This window comes from Pseudomyrmex gracilis, unplaced genomic scaffold (assembly GCF_002006095.1).
Source record: "Pseudomyrmex gracilis isolate BER0280 unplaced genomic scaffold, ASM200609v1 scaffold_10, whole genome shotgun sequence".
Taxonomy (NCBI): domain Eukaryota; kingdom Metazoa; phylum Arthropoda; class Insecta; order Hymenoptera; family Formicidae; genus Pseudomyrmex; species Pseudomyrmex gracilis.
This window is the reverse complement of record NW_018020594.1, coordinates 1,386,972-1,405,678: the sequence shown is the minus strand read 5'-3', so window position 1 is coordinate 1,405,678 and position 18,707 is coordinate 1,386,972. Positions and strand designations below refer to the sequence as shown.

The 18,707-nt window shown below is 32.0% G+C and overlaps 1 protein-coding gene across 1 annotated transcript in view; it reads right to left on the bottom strand.

Annotated features, from left to right (window-relative positions):
* LOC109862331 (protein artichoke-like) overlaps nt 1–4,358 on the bottom strand; it is a 7,396-nt gene extending 3,038 nt beyond the window's left edge. The window contains exons 1-2 of the mRNA XM_020442360.1: nt 4,231–4,358; nt 2,085–3,533 (exon numbers count right to left, since the gene is read on the bottom strand). Of these exons, the coding sequence (XP_020297949.1) occupies nt 2,085–3,533; nt 4,231–4,233 (1,452 nt within the window). The 5' untranslated portion in view covers nt 4,234–4,358. The remainder of the gene's footprint in view (nt 1–2,084; nt 3,534–4,230) is intronic.
* Nucleotides 4,359–18,707: the final 14,349 nt, after the last annotated feature.

Sequence of the window (18,707 nt, the reverse complement as noted above, 5' to 3'; positions counted from 1 at the left end):
TATACATACAAATATATAATACATATATATACATAAAAATTTATAAACAAAGAATTGTAGAAACTTACCATAATTGCAGATTATTTGTTTAAATATTTACAGATACGTTTATTGAATGGTTTTGTCTTGAGATTTTGCTGGTGTTCTTTACGCAAGCACTTTGAATACTGGTTCAAGTGGGTAATGAAAATTATTGAAATAGATACGTTATTTCTGCTGACTGGAGATAAATACATATCGGAAACAATTTTTGATTGCCAGTTATCTTTAAGATGATGTAATGTTTTACATAATAGACGTAGAGATTCACTTATAGAAAGCGTTAGTAAAAACACTTCATATATTTTTATATATAATGTTATCTTAGTGCTCACTTATAACATGTACAGTTTCATTAGTTAGTCAAAAAAAAAGTAAACAATTTTATATCTTAAGTTTATGAAAAATAATTTTTTATTTGGTAAAAAATGAAAAATATATTATCTTTTTAGTTGAGAGAAAACTATGATATTCCTCTGTGATATTGCATAATAAGATAATATTTTATAATATATAATATTTTATGTTATTATATAAAAGTAGATCTGTATTTGAAAAAGAGAAACAGAGCTAAATTCTTCTGCCGTTCTTTATTTGGATGTGTTTTCCTAATTTTGTTTTTTTTTAGTTGTATAAAATGATTTTTAGTATTTTTGCATATATATATGGATATATTGTTATTCGCGTTGGCTATCGGAATCTAAGTTGGGAGACAAATTTACGGTCAAAGTTTATAAAATCAGGGGTAAAGCTACCGGCGACAACGCGATTTGAAACAATTTTTGGAACAATTCTATAACGCACGCCATCTTTTATTTTATACATCAGTCATCACGTGTTGTTAATCAGCCAATCGTTTGTGAATGGTTGATTAAAAACATTCGATTTAAGGAAAGTGCAATGCCGATTGTTGCATCTTTTCGGCCGTCGTGCAACTTCTGCTCAGCGTCCTTGGATGTACTATCGCATAACGTGATATCCGCAATTTGCTGACTGAACATCCAAATTTTAGTCACACAGAATTCCACTGAAGACAACTTGTAAAAATAAAATTAATATAAAACAACTAAAACCTAAAAACCAAAAACAATAATACACGCATAACAATAATAATAATAATAATAGTAGTAGTAGTAGTAGTAGTAGTAGTAGTAGTAGTAGTAGTAGTAGTAGTAGTAGCAGTAGTAGTAGTAGTAGTAGTAACAATAATAATAGTAATAACAATAACAATAATACAATAACAATAACAATAATACACACATCTTTACTATACCGCATCATATCTCTTTGATTACTATTATGAGATTGTGTTTGTGTCAATAATGTATTCTTGAGTAATTCTATTTGTCGGAGTCAGTGAAACTGGAATGTAGCAATTCTGTTTTGATGACGATCCCAACAATTTAATTCGCTTTATTTATACAGTTTATATTAGTATATATTAAACAAAATATTTTTTATTACACATAATACAATTGCTCATTATACAAAAACATTATATAAATATTATATAAAACATTATATAAACAACAGTATTATAAAATATTACTAGTTATGTATACTGTACATTCTTCATCAAATAAGTATAATATAAATGTTTAATTGTAACAAAAGAAAAAAAAGAGTTCTCGGATATTAATAATAGTATATTTTAATTAATAATAGTATATTTTTTTAGTTATATATAATAATACGTCTAATAATACAGATATTATAAAAGTATATCAACTTTGAAGTTTGTATTGATAAAATATTAATATTATTATTAATACAATATATAATATAAATTAAAGTTTTTCAGAAACCGAACATAGTTGATAGTGTGTACAAAATATTTTTTTTTATTTCTTTATAAATATTGTACAAGCAATTCTACACTCTTGGTTTTTCTTCTTTTTAGTACAAACAGTTGGTGATACAATTGTATATCAATTATTTAGTATCATATTTTCAGTTAGCAATAAGTAATAGATTTATGTTTATATATAATTCAAGTTGTATATAAAGTTTACTTTTTAATCTAATATATACTATAAATATATAATAAGATTTTGTGGCAAATATGTAATATACTGTTTAAATATTTCATTGCTTAAATATTTTAACGAATTATTCATAAAATACAATTGTGTAAGTGGTATTTTATTTGTTAAAGACAATGAATCCAGCGAAGTAAACTTATTTTTGTTTAAATTCAAGTAGTTTAAAGATATCAAAGATTCAGACCATCCTTCTGGCAGAAAACTCAACTTATTGTTCGACAGACTCAATTCTTCCAGCATAGAAAGCTGACTAAATGCTTTAGTATCAATCCATTCTATATCATTATTTTCTAAATACAATTTCTTTAACTGCGGAAATTGAATGAAAGCGTTTAAAGTTATTTTATTCATTTTGTTGTAGTTTAATAACAAAGTACTGATGTTTATTTCATTTGAAAGTTGAGTTGTTATATTTTTTATCTGATTGAAACTCAGATCTAATGTCTGTAAGTAATTCAAATTTGCAAATGTGTATTGATACAGAGTCTCTATAGCATTTTTGGATAGATTCAAAAATTCTAACCTGTTTGTATCTTTGAAAGCATTTGACTGGATATCGTTAATGCGATTATTGAAAAGAGAAAGATATGTCAAAGATGTCATGCCAATGAGATCGAGACTCGATTTAGCAGATTGCCACGCTACATACTCTATCTTATTGCTGTCTAAAATCAATGTATGCACATTTTCTCCTTTTTTATTTAATTTTAAAGATTCAAGCGAGTTCTCACAAAGATCAAGAAAACTTAGACTATGTATAGGTAACAAATCCACAAAAGTGGAATTGTTTATTACATTTTTAGAAAGATCCAGAATTCTCAGTTTTGGAAATGGAATATTTTGTACATTTGGAGTAATCGAACTGTTTGATGATGAGGAGACTATCGTAAAACGAGTTGTAGAATATCGTAGATTTTCTATATTGTTGTTTCTAAGAGATAAAATTTCTAAGTCTTGATAATTTCCATTAATATAGACTGTCTGTTTAGAACGTACATTTGAATAATCAGAATAGCCATATCTAGATGGATAGTATCTAGATGAATAGTCATCAGGTGAATTACTCTTACAGTCGTTCATAAGAAAAACTTTTAATTTCTCGTGGCCATCTAAGTGAATACCAGAGTTGCATTTAAGTTTAGAAAGAAATAGAGTAGTTAGATTTGGAAGTTCTCTAAAGGCATCTAGTGCAAAATTAATATGATTGCCCGTAAGATTAAGACAAGTAATAAATGGACTGCTGATAAAATCAGAGTTAATATCGATATTTGTATTTGCAAAGTTTAAAGACAGAATGGCGTCTTTGCATAAGCCTGAGAGAGAATCGTTTACATAATTGTCCGAAAGATATGAAGAGACATCATTAGCTCTTGATAATGTAGGCAAACAGACAAGAACTGTCACGACAATTGTCCTACTAATGATGATGATATTGTTGATTTTTATTGATTTCTAAAAACATAATAAAACGTCTATTTTAGAATTGTAAACATAAAGATAGTTCGCTTAGATATATTACAATATATTTTAAGTCTAAAATATAGTTTCAAAAAAATTAATTCTCTAAAATTAATTTGTTAATATTAAAATTATAGCTAGCATTTAAAACATAATAATAAATTAACAACAAATACAATCATTGAACACATTTGTGATCGAAGAGTCAGAAAAATTAAAAAACACGGCTGATTAGTCACAAATATCGATCACGTCTCGTCTCATTTGTAATGTATTATTTAGAATATATTTATTAAATTATAATGTGCTAAATAGTTACAAAGATGGTGTCGTTTTCTTTTATAAAAAAAACACTGTTTTTCTAGTTTCTTTAATTTTCTTGTTCTTTGCGGACAACAGCCCAAGCATACTTACGAGTCAGACAGTCCCGTCCGCAAAGTTAATATATACATAATTATCTTTTAATATACACATAATTCTTTATATAACGTCATAATTCAATTAAATTACTGTGTAATTTGTTATTACTTCAAATATTCAAATATTAATAAAAAAGAAAAATATATAGAAATATATATATATATATATATATATGTTTCCTTTTTTTATATAAAATATATAAAATTATATGTATAAATATATATATATATACGTGCAAACTTTTACAAAACAAAGAATTGTAACAACTTACCATAATTGCAGATTCTTTTTTTAAATATTTACAAACAGATTTATTTAATGGTTTCGTATTAAGTTTTTGCTGGTGTTCTCTCTCTCTTCACGAAAGCACTTTGAATACTGGTTTGAGCGCGCGCTGAGAATTGTTGAAACAGATATATCATATCTGTTAACTGGAGATAAAAACGTACCGGAAACGTTAGTTTTTTTAACTGCCAGTTATCTCTAAGTTGTAGTATTTTTATATAATAAACAGAGATTTACTTATAACTTAATATAATTTAGCAAAACATTTCGTGTATTTATATATAAATGTTACTTACCTTAATGTTATAACAATATGTATAATTTCATCACGTAATCAAAGGAAATAAACAATAAATTTATATCTCGAGTTTATGAAAAAGGAGTTTTTATTAGGAAAAAAATAAAAATTATATTATCTTTTTGGCTAAAAATTATATTATCTTTTTGGCTAAGACAAAACTGGTAATATATCATTGTATAATATTTTATAATAAAATGTCATTATACAATTAGATCCGTGTTTGAAAAAAAAGACAAAGAACTTAATTTTTCTAATAAGATGTTATCTTTCTTTTAGATACGTTTTTCTAATTTCTTATTTATTTTTGTATAATGGTTTTTAATATTTTTAAATCTAGATATTGTTATCCGCGTGGACTATCGAGATCTGAGTTGGAAAAAGACCGGAAACATTTAATGATCAAAGTTTGTAAAATCAGAGAAATATAATTCCTCTCTATTAATAATTCAGAACTTACAGTGTCTTATTTTGCATCTCTCACACTTGCGTTACGTGATGATCGGGGCAAGCTTTATCGGGTAGAGCCTCCGGCGCGATTTAAAACGATTTTTAAAACGTGATTCTATCATCGGATGTCATCTTTTATACATCAACTAATCGTTTGTGATTGGCTAAGTAGAAACACGCGACATTCGGATCCCAAAAAGTACAATGTCGATCGTTGCATCTTTTTGGCCGTCTGTGCAACTCCTGTTCAGCGTCCTTGGACGCGCTATCGCATAGCGGTCCGCAATCTGCTGATTGGATATCCGCACCGGATTTTAGTTACACAGAGCACTAAACAAAACTCTTAAAAATATAGTTAATATAAAACAACTAAAAAGTGACTAAGGACAACAATACATTTGTAACAATAATAATAAATAATAATTATAATACACAACTCTTTGCCACACAATACATCATATCTTTTTCATCACAATTATGAGATTGTGTTCATGTCGACGATGTATTCTTAAGCAATTATTATCAAATCCAATTCTTGTGTTTTTTCAAAGAAACTATTAAATATTATAAAGCTTAGTTCGAATTTGTTGGATGACGAATTAAAAATGTGTCGAATCGGTGAGTCTGAATTGTTTACAAATTAATATCGTAATCTTCTCTGTATTTGCCTTTTTCTTTCTCTTAGATTTTTGTTTATCAGATTTACAAGTGAATGTGCTAAAAGTACACACAGGCGATTCAATTTTACTAACTAAATGGATATTATAATACAAGTGTAATTTGTATGCTTACTATCACAACACACGTGTCTCAAAACGATAGTCGGTAACGAACTGTTTATTTAATATTATAACATTTATTATGCGACAAAACTGTATTGTCTCTCTAAATTATCTTCTCATTACGTGCAGTCCTCCTTTCTCTCGTGTAGTTTCTAAATTTTAGCGCGAGATATACACTTTTAGATTATTTTATATTCTAGAAAAAATTTGAGCAACACGAGAGTTGCTCTTATTTCCGCACTGATTATCGGATATTTCGGTAAACGCTTCAGTCGTAGTGATTTATATACGGAAGAAAGGTTCTCTCTCCTTTCACTAGATTGAGAGTTCGGTCAATTTTCAATAACTAGAAAAATTTCTTTCGCACATAGAATTGTGCGTTAATCACGAGAAAATAGAGCGGCTTCGATATCGCATTATAGAAAGTCGATATACAGAAGCTGACAGTATAGAGATATTTCCTGTTTCCTACAAAGTGCGTGTTATGCAATAATAATCAATCATCCTGATCGCGTTAGACCGTAAGTAAAGTGCGTGTAATACACCCGCACATTCTATGTGATGTTAAGGCAATATCACACACACAACAATCAACTATTGTTCTTTACGTAAGCTTTTTTACATGAAACACAAATGTGATACGTAGCGAAACACATTTCTACATTCATCCATAAAGCCGTAAACTTCTGATTTACCAAAGAAATCTTGCAAAAAAATAAAAACTATAGCTTTCTCGAAATATTGTATCCGAGCATATTCTTTTATACACTATCACTTCTCTACGCGGATATAACCTGTTTTTTTTAGCAACCTTCAATTTATCTCTCATTCTTGCAATTTTTTAAAATAATAAGTTTCTTTTTCCACATTATGCTGGCTAATGTATTATGCATGCAATCATACTTTATTAATTAATTAGATTGTATCGAAGCAAGATATGAGTAAACTGCGATTGACGTCGTGCCCGTATGTATTTCAATTTGTCAACAATATAGTTTATAGATTTTTGTTATAGATAATATGAATATTATTTGCATACACAATATGCAAATAATACTCACTTAAGTGTATGTACTCTTATTCGAGAAATCGCAATCGATAGGTACACGTTCACGATCGACTGGACGCATGTATCATATCGGTGAAAACGCAAAAAAGATTTCGATACGTCCGCGAAAAAAAAACTGCGTTGAGTCAAGAAAGCGTGCAAACACGACGCGCAGTAGACAACAATTTGATCCGAATCAGCCTAGCACTCCACAAACTATAAATAATCAAGTTTAAATTTATCGCAAAAGTACGAGCTACCTTCAAGATATTTGCTGTAACACTGAACTTAACAACAAGCTAGAGAACATCTTCAACTTTAATTACTCGCGAATGCGGTGAAACAAGAAAATTCGATATTACAGCAAATATTTTTAAACAAGTAGCATGTATTTTTGCGATTAATTTGAACGTGATTATTTGTGGTGACAGATGGTTTCATTCGAGTCAAAATTAGAGTTTTATTATCGTGTCGTTGTTCGGTGAAAGCGAGAAACGCGTATATAGACGTTTACGCATGACAAGTTTTTGATATGTTGACAAAGAATTGGAAGGCAAAATCGTTCGAGAAGAAAATTAAATAGCTTCCGATTTACGTCATTACCTAATCTAAGAAATCGTATCTTTCTCAGTGCAGGATAAGCACACGAGAAAGTCTATATCGAGAGAATATTTATTGCGAGTAAGCTAGTATTTTGTTGAAAATTTATGTGTGCGCGATTACCATCAAAAATAAACAATTCAATCCGTCAAATATAAAAATATAATATAATTATAGAAACATAATCCAATCGTCAGATTCGTGTTCATAGAACTGTATTTTGACGAAATTTATTACTAAATTGTGGTATAAAATAATACAAAACAAAAGTGTGTTCAAAGTTTTCATATAATTTGTGCTATTCCGCGTCGATGCGGGAAAACACGCACGCCCGCGATATTTTACGTCACATAATCCACTATAACCGCACGAGATCCTTAAACGGATCTCAATGATCGATCAGTCTGACGTGCTCGTTGCATGTAATTCCGATGACGCAAGAGTCTGTTCGAAGCTTGTTATAAATCGCGTTTTTTATATTCTTGCGAATTCGCGCCCGTGTTTGCACAGATGTGCGTGCATGGTTTAAATGTGAAAGACAACTTGCACTATTTTGCAAAGACGTTATCTGCTTCCTATTGCATCAAATCGCGTAACTAAAATTGCTCTATCGACAAGCTACCTCGAGTCCAGTGTTACGTAGCTCATAGCGTATACATTAAGCAAATTTTTTTATTGTTACATATGTATTTGGTAATTAACAACAGAATTAGAAACATTCTGTCTTTTCCGCGGTTGTAAAAGATAATTTATAGAATCTTTCTTTGTTCATATAATTATTATTTATAATTATTTTATGTAAAATACTCTAATACGGAAATTGCAACGTTTTTAATTCGAACAACTCGTTTGATTCTTACAGATGTATATTTTGTATGAAAGATACTTTAAAGATACTTGTCACAAAAAATCAAAATTAAAAAAATAATAATCCTACGCTAGATATGATAATAAAGTGTGTACGTGTTATATGTGACACCCGCTATACGATTCAAACTAAAGCAAAACTCGTTTGAAAGTACGACATATCTCTTATCTCGCATGATATTCCTTACAAGCTTCTTCAATAAAGCATTGATATGTTGACGACAAATTCACTTTAAATATATCACACGCACGCAATAATTGTCATAAGTTACCAATAAGATAATTAATATGAAAATAATATGATTAAAAATATAAACATATGTCTGATATGAACAATTACACGTGAAGTCAGCTAAGAAACTTTAGTTGTTGCAATTTCCGCGTGAAATTTGCACAATAATTTAAATGATATGAAGAAAAAAAGTGAAAGACACGAAGTCAATATTCTAATAATTGTATCACAATTTACTTTTAAAACTGAAGTGCACTATGTTCGCAGAAACGATTAACACACACGCGACAAACAAAAAATAACGCACATTGCATCGCGTCCACCGATTACGATTTATTCACAATGTTCTCAAGAGACAAATATATCATGGGTTTGCTCTCGGAAATACGCTACCGCGATTAAACACTCGTTTAATTACGGCGCACGCCATTTGGCGGGACTTTCTCCGCCAATTAGGCACCTAACTCGAGTTACCTACTGTGAATTCGATAACTGATCGTAAGTTCACGTTGTTTTAGAATGTTAACCGCCGCAACTCGAATTTTATTATAATTTAAGACCGGACACGCAAAACGTATTATTTACCATAAAACTAGGTAAACGCAACTTCATCCAGTTTAGCACATTCGATATTTTAACGCTACACTTGCTTATCTCTAACAAATATCTTATATTCTATATATATTTTTTTTTTTCATTCAACTTAGTTAAAATGTTAAAATATAAAAATGTTGTTAAAATGCACCTTGAGTTTTATTATTTTTTAAATCTTTTATGACAGTTTAAAAATTTTACGATTTTATGTTATGTTTATTTTAACAAATGTGATAAAAATATCTGCAAACGAGAAGAATGGCGCAACGTCGATTTTATATATATGCGTGCGTGTGTAAGTTTGACGAGATTGTAAGGTTCAGTGTAAAATAACGGGACACGCGGATATAAGGTTCTGCTGTTTACATGTGGGGGCTCGTCTAGTTCAACACATTTAGACCTGATTGTTAACTTAAACCCGGTTTATGAAAGAGAAAGTGGGTGAAGGCTAGAACGAACGATTTGCCACAATTACTTGTAGTCTCCGTCGCGTACCACACTTCGCTAACGAAACAAGTCCCGCTGCGAGAAAGTACAAGTGCCTAAAACGCGATCGGCGGAGATTGGCCTGCACGCGCACCAACTGCCAATAGCGGAAAACAGAACGCCACCGTGCAATTATACTTTAAATAATTGACGGGTCTGGAATCTGCAGATATGGCAATTGATAATGTCTGACTTGTTACACTCTTGTGTGTTTGCCAAAAGGAACGAAAGAAACATAGATGGAAATAAACAACAAGGTTTATAGCGCGGAACTTAAAGTTTGAGTTCGCTATATTTTTCATAAAAAATTATATATTTGAAAAATCTGAAATATACAAACAATATAAATATGAAGACGATTCTAAAGATAACTAAGAGTTATTTGAAATATTTGCGCGTGTATATACGCGATACAACATGTGTACGAAGCTTGCGCGACAAAATTGTGATAACACTTTACTGAGATCTGCTGATTTTTGACGATCAATATTCAATTATGCTATTACTAGCACAAGCTTCCAAGTTACACATATGTACAATATGTTTATAAAAACCAAATATTTGTATAAAAATATATTTCTCTTGTCTCAAATATTTTTATTAAAAATTTTAACATTTTTATAAAAAAGTATATCTCAATAAAAATAGATAATAATGTGTATTCTCTTTCGACCTCCCAATTATAACGTATGATTAACTGGAGCTTTAGTCTCTTGACAAGAACGATCTTATCTTGATTGACGTTTATAAAGGTTTTTTTCATAAAGAAAAGTGCCTAATTAATTCTATTTCGCGATAAAACGCGATGCATAGTTTGCGTAAGCCTTGCTTCTTAAAGCTATTTTCTGAACGGCGAAGCCGGTAGTTATGATAAATTACGCAATATAGACTAATAGGGTTATCTGCTATCAACTTGGCATTCCGATAATAACACGGCCTTGCTCGCATTTCTTCGTAAACGGAAATTTGTCTCGATATCTTAAACGGACGATTATCGCATAAACGGAATAAATTAAATTTGCCACACACAGATTACAAATAATTGTTATTCATTATTCTTTTCAATCTCCTTCCGCTCGCTATTACGTTCGTATTTCATCTTAATTGGTGCACACTTCGGACGAGAGATCTGATATATCGGAACTAAATATTCCAAACCGCTCTATACAAGCACCGCTGTGTTATATATAAAGTATATAAAATAAACATCTTGTGCAAACAGTAATAGATCAACGAGATGTTATCGCGACGCAAATTATCGACAGTTGCAACTACGTTATTCGTCGATATCATCGAGGCAATAATTTCAGAATCGTAATATTCAGTCGTTTAATTGATTTCGATATGGTAGCTCTGAGAGAAACACAAGTTGCAATCTTCTTCATCGCTGTAAACGTATAGCGTATTGAATGTTCGTTCAATACTTTCAGCTACAAATATATTTGATTTAACTGGACTTATTCAATTTATTTACGACTAAAATCGTTTCTCAGTTATGTTTTTCGATCGAAACTCGATAAATATCGTCGCACAAATAAAACCGCGTATAAAGGTTTTGCCTGTCCGTCCGAGAGATAATACAAATTCGCGAAGTTAATTGGCGTGGCGGTCGAAATCGCTTTCTAAGGGGGAAAATCGCTGCCTCTTATGGGACAAATTACAAGATCATACGCCCGATCGAAGTTGAGCCGATCACGTTTTCCATAAATGTTTTATGGCGCGATTTCCGAGCTAAGAATGGATGGGGAACGTCTTGTTACGGTTCAGCTCATGATCGCCAAGGGAATCGCCGGATAACACCTAACTTTTTATACATCGCGACAAGTCTTTGTAAAATATTAGGAGACTCTCTACTGAAAAAGTTATAGTCGCGGTCGACGACAAACTGACAAAACACAAAATTTAATTTAAAAAATTTTAATTTAACTTTAGTTAAACAAATTAAAAAAGTAAATTAAAAGTATATTAAATATCTCTCTCTCTCTCTCTCTCTCTCTCTCTCTCTCATATGTACACACAGAAAAAACTTATTTCACACAAGTGTTAAAAAGTAACGGATGAGAATAATGGCCTTTTAATAAGCATCTTGCTATTAGAGCTGAGATAACAAAAACAAAACAACGTTAGAGAACACAACGTGTTCTCAAACACAATATAACAATGATGCAATACAGAAAAATGAGAGAATGTCGGTGAGCTCGCGGTAACCGGGAATGCGCTAATAGGTTTGAGAATCGCCAAGTCGTAAAGTCGTTCATCGACGAGAAACAACCGACACCCGCGATGTAAGGCGGCCAGAGTCCCGTAGAAAGGAAAATGTCTGCCGACTGATTGATATTCAACTAGAAACCATTCGTAAAAGCGTTATTGCGAGAAACTAAGGCAACTGCATTTCGCGTGCCACTTAAAGCTGTCGTCAGGCGTTCGAGAGTGCCACCTCAAAAGTACGACATTTATAGGCGTACGAGAAAACGATCACGCTTTATTTGCACGAGAAAATTTTTTGACTACGTAAGATACACGTGCGCGAAGAAACATATGAAAAATCAGTCTTTACGACAAAAAATTTATAAATTATTATTTACGTAAGTCCTTTTACGAGAGATACACGTTATTACTTAACGCGCGATTGTGTTTTCCTCTCGATAGATACTCGGGGGATTTTAACGACAAAGATATAAAATCGCGTCGAATGTAAGAGATACGTTTGCGTATTGCGCGCGTATCTACAGAAACAAATCATTGCGATACGAGTAAAAAGATCGGTAACAATAATCACTTGACGGAAACGTGAAGTGTAAAATGTAGAATATTAATGGCGTAAATATGGCGTTTGGCAAGGTAAGAATGATTTTTCCTTTACAGCACCGAGCATGCTGTACGCGATATCGTCTAAATGGCACAGAACTACACGTTTGACGGATCTACACCGCGCGCGAATTAGCGTGCAAAGACAACGTTCTCCACGCTCGCAAAAGTAAAAGTTATCAGCGAATACAATCGTATTCTACATAAACAAGTGGACCATAAATAATTCCGAAGCTGATCGATCAGCAACTCTACCGAACCGCTCGCTTAGTTAGATCCGATAAGAGGCGCGAGTGTGCTATACAAAAAGTTAAGGCGCCGAAAAGCATAATTCACCGTACAACTGAGAATGAGTACTTTTAGTTTGCAAAACTCGTTTTCTCATTTAAGCTTTTTATTCTTCGTCAATGTATATTACATAATTGTATTACGTTACTACAAATTCGTTGAACTATACTCGAAGTAATAAAAAAAAAAAAAAAAAAAAAACTCAGAGTACATTTTAAAACCTAATATACTTTTACTAGTTTTATTTCATCTTATGCAATACATATCATAATTTAGAAATATGGTAGGTTAAGTTTTAATTAGTTTTATAAATATTGTAGTGAATATAATAGCTCCAAATGAATTTTTATCGCGTCATTTTTGCCGACGAAATCTCGCTTAATTGAATTTATATCGTTTTGACGACGCAATTAAACACTTTCTTAGAACGGTTCTCAAATCACGAAGCTAGATCCGGATTATGCGGGTAGATGGCTTATAATGTACTCACGACCAAGGAAGAAAGTGGATTTACATATAAAAGAACTCGCGCTAATTATGTTTATTAGTACGGGTAACCGCATCATCAATCTTCGTGATACGATCGCGTCTTCTGGAACGAAGATAAGTTCCGAATACGCACGTCAGTATTTAGAATTTATTTATTACGTTTCTGCGCGATGAGAAAACAACAGTATTTGTGTATTTAAATTAAATAAATTAAATAAGAAGTAATATTGCATAATATACCGCAATATTTTTTATAACATTCAAACTTCAAATTCGACCTCGAAGCTGTGGTCCATCGTTATTTGTTGGTAAATTAAATATTTTTTATTTAAACATATTTATATAAATATATAATATGCAAAAAGTTTTGCGCGAAACTTTTGGCATGTATTTTTCTAAATATTCATTATGTTCTTGCTATATTTAAAAACTTGTCACATATTGCAAAAGGCAGATATAGAAGCGAGTCTTTTTCACGTAATAATCCAACTTCAAAACGTGATTACTCTCTCCAACATAATTTTCTCTAGCGCAGTAGCAAAACTAGTTAGTTATCTATCTTTTCGTGAAACTTAGAAAACTCTCTTTCTATTAATATTCGTAACAGAACTTCTCGTCACGGTTCTAAGAAGTCCACATTTGAATTTCTCTTCTATTTAAAATTTGCGTATAATTTACTTTCTTGTTTCTCTTGTTTCATTTTCTTCTGCAAATTATTGTGCTACTCCGCGAGCTGAAAAACAAACTCTTTCTATTCTCTTCGTCAACTTTTCTATATAAATATACGTTCTTGTTAGACTCGTCTAGTGGCATCTTTGTATCTTATATAAATATTCCAATTTGATCTTTATTCAAGTCGCAAAATGACTAGAATTTATTCTCCTCGAAAAAAAAACAAAACGAAAATTACATCCCTCTTTCGATTCAATTAAACCAAAGTCCTTCTAGTAAGGGAGATCGAATTCCGGGATCGTAAACTGTAATGTTAACCGGTGTATTAGAAAGGAAAACTATATGTATGCGCCCGAGCACGTGCACCGATCGGCATCCGTGAAAGTATACAGATTCCGGTTCGCACGAGCTTGCTGAAGAATCACTTTGAGTGATCTCTACATCACCCAAGGCGCTTTCCAGCCGATGACTTGCTCGATGTGATGTTTACTTCGCGGTAACGGATATCCAGTCCCGTATGTAACAGCATCTACAAGGCACTTGTAACTCGAGGGTGTCCTTCGAAAATGGCATTCACTGATGGTAACCGATACAAGGCGCTATTCAGGACCGTAGAGCACCAGAGAGTTCTAGTTTCATAAGTTCCATTACGCTATTTGAAGTCAGCAAGTTGTCGTGTGCGTATGTGTGCGTGTGTGTGTGTGTGTGTTTGTATAAATTAATGAATATTCGATATAGTTCAGTTCGAGTGCAGCACTCATTAATAAATATTTATAATAATAGTATCTAGTATTTCCATGAAGTAGTTACAAGCTACTGAATGATATGAAATAAAAATTCAAGCTTTTCGGATCACTTTGTGATCCGAAAATTAATTAATTACTGTGAATAATTGATGTGAATAATTAATTCATTAATTACTTCGTCATTAATTACTTACGTCGTTACACACAAATATTTAACATTTCGTGGACAGACTAGGTCTCCCAGACCCGCTCAGAAATTTCAAACCGGTGTCTCTAGTAGAAATTAATTTTTTTAAACGCTTATATTTTCCAAAATACAGAAGATTTTTTCAAATTGTTTGTTGATCGACGCATAATCGTTTAGACTTTTTTGATTCAAAAAACGCAAATTACAAAATATTAATTTTTCACGGAGATATTCGATTTATTAAAGTCGCGTGGGTCTCACACACCAAGTCTGTCTAACTTAGTAGGCGTTTTTAAAGTCTATTCAAGAAAGATTAATTCTGTAGACATGTAACTACACACTTGTTATTTTTTTATCGAGTGCTTATGTTGTTCAAGGCGCATTGAGGTGATTATTAGAGTTCACAAAAACAGTTTACGAACACATTTTGCGAGCTTAGAACGCGTGTTGTAATATTCGCTGTACGCAAGAATATACAGGCCTGCGTTGCGCCCATCGAGTGTCTATGAGCCGTGTGGTTCGCGAGCGAATTTGTTGGAACGCGCGGGCGTTAAAAGCCGCGCAAACTCCTTTCACCGTGCCACAGGACCAACGGTGCATGCTACAGACGGATCGTTGCGACTAACCGGTCGAATGACCACTCAAATGTGATTCACGACCGAACCCGATCACCTGGTCTCGCTCGCCGCGTTGAAATCGTATCTGAGCAAAGAGAGCCAAGTCGTGGCGAGTAATTTCTAACATTGTTTGAGGAAAACCTAGGGTAATATCGATTGCGCATTATGTGTGTTTAATTAGAGCGAAACAAGATTATCTAGAGAATACGTTTCTTCTAAACTGTGCAGAAATCGCGTCACTTTATCGTCAGATCACGTAATTCTCCTCGCTTTGTATTTTTGTTTATTCATTATGTAATTATGGAAATTTAGTTGTACTTAAGTACTTAAACTATAATTTTATCGATAACTGCTTGCGGTATACAACTTGACCTGAAAGACTGTCATCTTCACCATATCGTTCGCTTTCGCAAAACTATATGATCCCGTTAAAAAAAAAAAAAAAGTCTATAGAAAGGAAAGACAAGTTAATGATAGTGTGACGTGACGCATGTAACCACAGTCGAACGATCCGCATTATTTTGAGCCAAGCCGGAATTCGGAGCAAAATTAAAGGTTGCAGGAGAAAGGATTACTCTCAGAAGTAGCGTGACATTTAACACGTTATACCTGCTTTGCAAATCGACGTGTCGTCATCGCGTGTCGTCGTCTCGCACATTAGACCAAATCTCTTCACCTTTCGAGGCGCATTGTTCATATATTTCGTACAGTTTGCAATTGACTCGACTTGTAAATTTTTTCTGCAACATGTGTCAGTATAATTTTGAATAAAAAAGTTACTTTTTAAACACTTGCGCCAATATACAATGCGCCAAGCCACAGTGTGTGTGTTTTTTTTTATGACGCCTTGTAACATTATACAACAAATTTAAAAAATTAGGTTTAGTAATAGCTCAATTCGCGACTATTTCCTGATTGTAATTTCTTTTTCTGAAGTTTTTTTTCTGCTACAAGTAGAATGTAACGCCTCGTATTCTATTGTAAGATGTAACGTTTTTACTTTAGTTTCAAATGTAGTAGCATAAGTTTTCACACGTGGTTGCAGTTTCACGAATACGAATATAAATTATTCATACATTGCTGCAAAATCGCGATATACTTTTCAAGAAATTGTGGTGGCAACTAAAGAAGCTACGTATTTACGTACATATAATCACGATTCGGTGAGTAGGTTTCGAGATTGACGTGATAAAGTTGTGATTCGTTTTACGATTTCGCACTTAGTCTAAATCGTCGTTTGTATTCGCGACGTGAATGATAAAGTGTAGCACTTATATAGAAAAGACAAACAATTTATATATCATACATATGTATACATAGCATATATTTTTTATGAACACTTTGCGATTTCCTTCCTGTTACATTCACAGAAGTTTTTTCTTTTTCAACTAAAACGTTTGTGATTTTACTATTTTTAGAAAATCTTAATATAGCGTAGATCGTTTCTCCCTTTCTATACTTTGTTCGAGCAAATTATCGCTTGGACATTAGGTAAAAGAAATGACCAACTGCTACGTCAAAGCCACAAAAGCGTTTTGGCAATGTGAAATGTAAAACGAGTAATATGTATTATCTACTTTTGTAACTGTAATTAAAACCGAGAAAAATTGTAAATTGAAAAAAAAAATGTAATCTATTATATATCACACTATTCAAATCCTAAATATTGTAAGAAGAAATTTTTCAATTGATTAAAGAAATATATATTGTTTTAAAACTTTTATTGACTTGTCTATGTGTGTGTAAAATTTTAATGACCTTACCTTAATTGTTAATACAACTGTTGTCTTCCGCTGTGGATTTCTTCATCGACGATTTTATTCAAATTTTTCACTTTATTATGCAAACTACACTTTACTCACGATAATTTGTTTTATTTAAATTTAAGATTTAACCGATCTTTTATTTTTTCGGACGTACACGTACACATATTATTGTATATTTATTGAGAGTTGTTTTTACGTTTTACACACTTTCGCGAGAAATTTATTCTTGATAAATATTACGAAAGTTTAGAGCAGTTATAAACTCAGACAGAAAAATATAGAACATATAGCAATCGACTTGAAACTGCGAATAGATATTTTCTTGCATTTTCATTAAGCAAACAATATTTACACAAACGTAACTAAAGTCACGTGACAGGAAAGAGTAGAAAAACAACACGTAAAAATAACGTGACTGTAATTTATATTATATATAACATTAAATAATACATATTATACATATAATTTATTATATATTTATAATATTATACTTTATATTGTATTATATGTATTATATACATACTACAGTAATGTCACTGACCTCGGTCGCGCGACCGCGGCGGAGTCAATGACCTCGGTCGCGCGACTGCGGTGGAGTCACTGACCTCGGCCGCGCGACCGCGGCGGTGTTACTAACTTTGGTCACGTAATTACGGTATATATATATATAATATATACCATATATGTATACATACATATATGCGTATGTGTGTGTATTATATATAGATATAGAATATTACATATAATATATATGTATAATGACTTTAGTCACGTGTTGTTTTTCCACTTCTCTCTCTTACTATTTTTTGAGTTTGATTTTCATGCGTTATTTCTGATATTTCTCATATGTGTATTATATGATTTATAAGACGTATTTACTATCTGTCGTCGCGGTGACAGGTTGTGTTCACTGACAACACGTTAAATAAAAATAACAATAGCGTGCGCGTAGCGCGCGTCTGTGTTGTGCTAGTAAAACAAAAAACGCTCTCTCTACAGTCGCGCGAAGCTGACCTGACAAAAATATTGTATTTCAATCGCGAAAAATCATGTAATACGGGCATAAACAATGATTTTTTAACAAGTTCTTTTGTTAAATGCAATATTGTTTTCTAAATCTAAAAAAAAGCAACTCGCAACGATAAAACGATCTTTTCGAACAATAATCTATAATCACGTTGCTAATATAATTTTTAATCGTTTTTTTTTAACAACCTTATTATCACGAATTATTCACTACACGGTTGATCGTGATTGTAGCAATAACAATATATTATCAACGGCAAAACTTAAAAACAAATACGGTGCGCAGGTTGCGCTTCGGTGGGGGAAGTCTTTCGAACGAAAGAGGGGCTCGGGCAAGGTTGTTTACAATGTCGAGCCGCGTGAAAGCACTCATCGAGCTTGCAGCTTTCTACGTGACGACGTGAAACATTTCAAGTACGTATAAAATATATATATGTTTAGTAATTANATTTATATATATATATATATATGTATATATATATATATATATATATATATATATATATA